This window comes from Poeciliopsis prolifica, unplaced genomic scaffold (assembly GCF_027474105.1).
Source record: "Poeciliopsis prolifica strain line A6 unplaced genomic scaffold, Auburn_PproV2 SCAFFOLD007, whole genome shotgun sequence".
Taxonomy (NCBI): Eukaryota; Metazoa; Chordata; class Actinopteri; order Cyprinodontiformes; family Poeciliidae; genus Poeciliopsis; species Poeciliopsis prolifica.
This window is the reverse complement of record NW_026562382.1, coordinates 11,992,748-11,998,747: the sequence shown is the minus strand read 5'-3', so window position 1 is coordinate 11,998,747 and position 6,000 is coordinate 11,992,748. Positions and strand designations below refer to the sequence as shown.

Here is a 6,000-nt window from a genome sequence, read left to right as displayed (position 1 = left end):
GCTCAGTAGAAAAGGCCACAACTTTGGTTGTCTGTGAGCATAATGTCCAGATCAGGGGTGCCCAAAGTCTGCGTCCTGCATGTTTTAGTTCTCTCCCTACTTCTGCTTTCATTTCTTCTGGAATAGCTTCAACATCTGTTTGTTTTTAAAGAGAGTGAGAGAGAGAAAAGAGCTTGAAACGGTGGGCGTGTCTGTGGCTTCCTGCAGTTTCTGCGGGTCGCTCCTCCGAGTCTGAGCATAAAAACAAGCGAGTGGGCGTCCACGGCAGTTTGCTGCGGATCTTCTCTGCGCTGCGGAAACTTTCCACAAAAATGGTGCAACAGCTCTCCAAATCTGGAGCAAAAGAGGCTCATCTGCTCAAAGCTGGGCATCCACCAGCAGGTAAACAGGCGCTCGCATCAACTTTTGTAGGGCTTTGTTGGGTTGCTTGAGTTTGAATCGAAGCGTTTCTGTCCTCGTGCTGTTTGACCCAGATACACGGTCACGCAGAAAAACAAACACTGGCTCCACTTTGCAGCCGCGGTTTGAAATATTTCTGGTTTTCTTGTGTGTTGGGTCGCATTATTATTAGTCTACCTCTCTGCAAGACGCTTTTCTGAAAAGCGTCCGGATGTTGGCGGATGTATTTTTGTTTCCTTTTAAAGTCAGGCCTTGTGGCGTAAAACAAAACAAAAAAAAAAAAAAAAAAAAAAAAAACTTGTCAACTCCGCTCCTGCAGGCGCAGTTTGCGCACAAGGTGTTAATCAGTTTACTGCGGCCGCTGAGTTTCTAATGCTCAGAAATGCATCGAGGGGCAAATCTGCCAAAGTCCAAAATATAACTTTACTCATTTATTTATCCAACATGCAAAAATGAAACCTGTGCAGATATTTAAATGCACAAAAATATTGAAACGCACAATGCTTTAGAAATCCATTAAGTGAAAACGGTTTAGTTCATCTCAGATAATCAAATTATTCAATACATTTTTGTTATTTTTATTTGCTACAGTCTTTCTCGAAATGATGACTTAAAACTCATTCTGCAACTCACTTTCTTTCAAACTTTCAAGCGATGCGGCAGAATATCTTAAGAGTTTCACTTTTTCTTTTTTTAAAGTTACATATATTTATATAGCTAATGCATAAAGTCAGAATTGAAATGAACACCCCCTTTTTATGTTTTCTCGTCGTTAGTGAAGGCAGGAGGAAAACGAGTTGCCAAGAAAACCCTGGAGGATGGATCTGGCCATGGGACTCCTGAGAAAGAGACAAAGAGGTCTGATAAACTCGGATCCAACCCTCAATGCATGGAACACGCCACCTCCCTGACTAAGTTAAGAAGCCTTGGCTAATTAAATTAATCTTGTTTGTTTTTTTTGTTTTTTTTCTTTTTTTCAAACCTGTGCAGCCGGTCTCTTGCCACCTCCAACAGGATGCAACAAGTTGGGCTTCTTCTGACTGGGACTCTTGACAAGGTTAAAAAAGAAAGAGAATCTATTTATTTTATTTTATTTTTTGGCTTTCTGAAGTTAATTTAATTTCATCTCGATTTCCATAGTTGCTAACGATAAAACCCCTGCTTGATATTTTACAGCTGAGTCATGACTTTCCAGAGACCCCTGTGAGCGTGAGGCACAGCAAGGTGCGTCCTGCTGTGGAAAGGTCTCACTGCCCCCGGACCTTCTGCATCCAGCAGCCCAGGAAGTGGTGAATTTGCCTAAGAATACCCCAGAGTCTGTTGTGTTCAGTAGGTTGTCAAACGTTAAACTCTTGAGGGGAAATGGCAGGTGTTCTGTGAGGTGCTGATTTAAACTGTTTACTGTTTAGAAGAAAAGCAACTTTCCTTTTGTGCTAAGCTTTTGAAGAAGAATCATGATCTGCTTTTCTTTTCTATTTTTTTTATATCTTTTTGAAAATGCTTTAGTTTTGCTTGCCAACTTATTGTGGGGAAATGCATGAGAAATGGGTTGAAGTAAGTTGATTTATGGATTAGAGGCATGTAGGTGAAGCTTAAAAAGCATTTTCTCTTGTTTATAAGCTTTCTATGCATAACCCTGCATTGTAGATTTGTATAAAAAAAATAAATAGGCTATCACAGTTTGACTTTTTTTTTTATTTTGTGTGCAATTTGCATTGAGTCAAGATGACCATTAGATGGAGCCAAAATACAATTTCTAAGATGGGGCCGACATCAAAATGCTTACAGTATTGTCTAACCCTATACCCTACAAGTATCCTGCATGTTTGCTCTAACATGGAATTGAAATGACTGGATCAGCTCAGCATAAGCTGATTAGCTCATGCATTACTCAATGGCAAAAATGCAAGTCTTGGAACATATTGACGTGACAGTTTGTCAGATCATTCAATTTTAAAATTCACAAAGACAAAGAATGTAAAGTTTAAGGAATTTTAAAAATTCTATACAAAAGGATGCTTTGAATTGGTGCTTAATCCATTTGCTTTGTTAAGGCAAAGTAAAATAAGTTCTTTCTGGGGTGGGAGGCATCTGATAAAAACGATGCAAGAAAAAATGGAGAGATAAAGAATGATGTTTCTGATTTTTACCACAATAAAAACTGATAGCATGTTTAGTGCTATTCAAGAAAATTTATTTGACTCAGTTTTGCATCAGAGCCACTCCTTAGTGGTAAATCAGAACACAAAAAGACCACACCATAAAATTAGTTCTACAACTCTAAGAATTATATTCTGTTTGGCATTTTAGGTTGCATCTTCTCATTTAGTGTGTTTGTGAATGGTTGTGTGGCTCTGCTATGACCTGGAAACCTATCTGAAATGCATCACACCTCTTGTATAATAAATGTGATTTAAAAAAAAAAATACATATCTTTGTTTTGAATCCTAGCTTTTATAAGAAACCTGTAGGACTCTTTTTGGCAACACTCATTTTTGCAGCTCTATGTGACAGGTTTAGTTAAAACCTTGTGAGTTTGAAAATATATTAGCTTATCAAACCACAACCCCAAAATGTGTTTGTGAAGTCTGTGCCCCATTTGTGTTTCTGTGAACATATCCACAAACAATATCTGCTCACTTGTTTGCTGGGAACATACACAACAGTCACTTTGTGAACACAATGTGCTGACATCAGATCCCTCTGTGACCTTCATGCTGTTCGTGGACGCTTTTGATGCCATCTGTGTGCAAAGTTGAGAGACCTCCTCAGGTCTGTTTGAGGAGTCAGAGCAGCCGGTGGTCCCCTGACCTGCAGGCATGGAGCATTTCATTGCCAGTGAGAGCCCATGAGGGGCCCGGGAACTCACATCGGCGCGGCAGAGAAACCCCCCTCTCTGTGGTGGCTTTGTCACAAGGGATGATAGAGAGACAAATATGATGCTGACGTATTCCCATCATTCTTTCAAATTGCATACAATTATATTACCTCCAGAGGGCACCATATACCAGGACAGAACAGCATGGGTGGATTTACAGACACCTTGGTTGTTCACGCTTCAGCCAATAATGCTCTTTTTTAAACACTCCTATATACATTCACAAAAGTGACAGCTAAAGTAACAGCTAATTTTACATCTTTCTTAGACTCAGTATGACAATCGACCACACTGACAATCGATTTGTTACAGTCAATTTATCTTATTAACTGTTAATACAATCAGGAGAGAAAATAACAGGTTGGTTGAAAAGATTCACATCCAACCTGAGATACTGGATCAATACTAGCTACATCCAAAAGTATAATATTCCATTTCTTAAAAAACAAAGGCAAAGATCTTCAGTGACAAACTGACTGCTGTCACCCATACATTTTTCTTTCAAACACTGAAGCAATGTGTTCGCAAAGGAAGGTTGTGTTAGTATTGTGTGCTTGAAAGTGTCGAAAGGATGGAGAAAATGTAAGTTGGGCTGCATTTGAAGGTTTCACATAAAACATGTGGGTGTGTGTTTGCATGATTATCTGATCTATAATGTTCTCGTGATGTCTCAACCAATGACCCCTCAAAATAAGCACAATTTGATGTAAGGCTGCTTATTCCTGGTAAATTTTTATATTCATATAGCCCCATATATAAATATTATGTGAGCATACATTGCATGATTAATTACTATACCATTATGTATTTTATTTGTTGTGGCACGTCCACACTGTTTTTCATTTATACACTGAATAATATGTGTTTGAAGATATTGTTCATATGCAAACCATGGATATTTTCATTTTTCAACTGATGTTCTTTGCTATGATCTATGATATATATATTTTAAAGAAGTAAAGATTTCACCATGACATTTAGCAAAATATATGGTTTTTCTTAAACTACTCTGAAGGGGAAAAAAGAAGCAAATTCTGCTTTGTATTTATTTGGCTTGATCACAGATCACACAGAAACCAAGCAACCGAGGGGACGTGAGGAAACAAAATGAACCTATGCAAGTGATGTTATATTTGAGTTCCAGGGCTTCAGGCTTAAATATTTGAGCCAAAGCTTGACTCTGATGAGTCCCAAAGCCTGAATATAAGCTGCTGTGGATAGAGAAGCTGAAGAAAACAACGATAGCCCACAGAACTTAAACTATTCACTTTCCATAACTGTTTATCCCAGTTGCAGTCTTTTCATCTGGTTGATTTCTGTGCATATTTACCACTGTGGTGATCATCAAAAGTCTTTGGTGAAGAAATCTGTCCACTAACACAATGCATGTGTTTTATTATTGTGTTTAAAACACACAAAACTGCAACTTTGTTAAAAAAAAAATATTCCAGTGGTCCACTTACTGTATATTGTGCTGTTTGAAAGCTCTCATCATAAATTGGTGGAAATACAAATGATTTTATCCTTATTGGTCAAAAGCAGATGAGTAAAAAAAAATTATTTAAATGTTCTTTTCATGTTGATTCTAAAAACCACATTTAAACTGTTGAGAGAGAAAGAACAACAGAATTGTTCCATGTTCCAAGATGAACAGCTGATGATGGCTACTGTACAGTTTCACGTGAAAGCCACAGTTTCTTCACTTCTTGTCAAATGCTATGTATTACCATGAAACAAATATGGATAAACAAAAGCATATAAATTAGTGACATAAATAAAAATTTCTCAGAGGGTATGTGTTGAAAAATGGATATTGAAAACACTCATTAAAGAAAATGAAATGATCAACACAAACTCAGCCAATCTCTGATCAGCTGCTTCTTGCCTTTATAATGTCACAAATATATCTTTTGTAATGTGATCATTTTATAACCATCCAGTAATGAAAAAGAAGGTATTATTTTAAAAGATAAGCTCTAGTTGCAAAATGTAAACTGTTACACTGATTAAAAAGTTTTTCGAGGAAAAATATGGATAAGCAGACATTTTAATTTGGTTGCCCTAATTATTTCATGCCATATAATTCTGCAGCTGATATTATGCTGGAACTGTTGGAGGCTGTGGTTCCTCTGAACACCAAAAATTAAAAACATTGCCCCATCTATTTTTTTCCCCACCTCATTCACTGAACCATTAAAAGTAGAATAAATACATATATAAATTTACATGAGTTTGAATAAGGATTTAGAAAAAAACAACAACTTTTTTTCCCATTGCATTATGTGCCTAGTGCCGAAAAACTTTATGTTTCCAGTGACCTCAGGAAACATAAAGTGAATGCTCAGTTCAAGCTGAGGTGTGCAGTATAACAATATTTATAAAATGCTAAATCAAATACCCACATTTTTCTTAGTAAAATCTGACAACCAAAGCAGGCATGGACTGGAAATAATGGGGGGAGAAAACTGCATGGAAGCTGATCAGCAGCCTTATATGACGTCAGTAGACTTATGATTGCCTTTGGGAGTGAATTGAGAATTTACAACATTCTCAATATAGTAAAATAAATAGAATAGACCTAGACCTTTATAACTGTTTTTTTTTCCAGATGATTATATCAAGAAAGTGACTGATTTCAGAGAAACAATGGTGAGTGGCTTTGAACAATATATAAACTTTTCCACGCACAAACCGAGCTAACATTGTATTACAACTTGCATTTA

The 6,000-nt window shown here is 37.0% G+C and overlaps 1 protein-coding gene across 1 annotated transcript; it reads left to right on the top strand.

The window, feature by feature from the left end:
- Positions 1-227: 227 nt before the first annotated feature.
- On the top strand, positions 228-2,081 carry dap1b (death associated protein 1b). Its single transcript, XM_055031328.1, has 4 exons — positions 228-381; positions 1,176-1,257; positions 1,390-1,456; positions 1,576-2,081. The coding sequence occupies exons 1-4, from the start codon at positions 312-314 to the stop codon at positions 1,690-1,692; spliced, it is 336 nt and encodes a 111-aa protein (XP_054887303.1). The 5' UTR covers positions 228-311; the 3' UTR covers positions 1,693-2,081.
- Positions 2,082-6,000: the final 3,919 nt, after the last annotated feature.

Coding starts and splice junctions, on each gene's coding strand:
- dap1b (XM_055031328.1), top strand. CDS start 312: ATGGTGCAACAGCTCTCCAAATCTGGAGCAAAAGAGGCTCATCTGCTC. Junction 382..1,175: donor AGCTGGGCATCCACCAGCAG/GTAAACAGGCGC, acceptor TCTCGTCGTTAG/TGAAGGCAGGAGGAAAACGA. Junction 1,258..1,389: donor CCTGAGAAAGAGACAAAGAG/GTCTGATAAACT, acceptor AAACCTGTGCAG/CCGGTCTCTTGCCACCTCCA.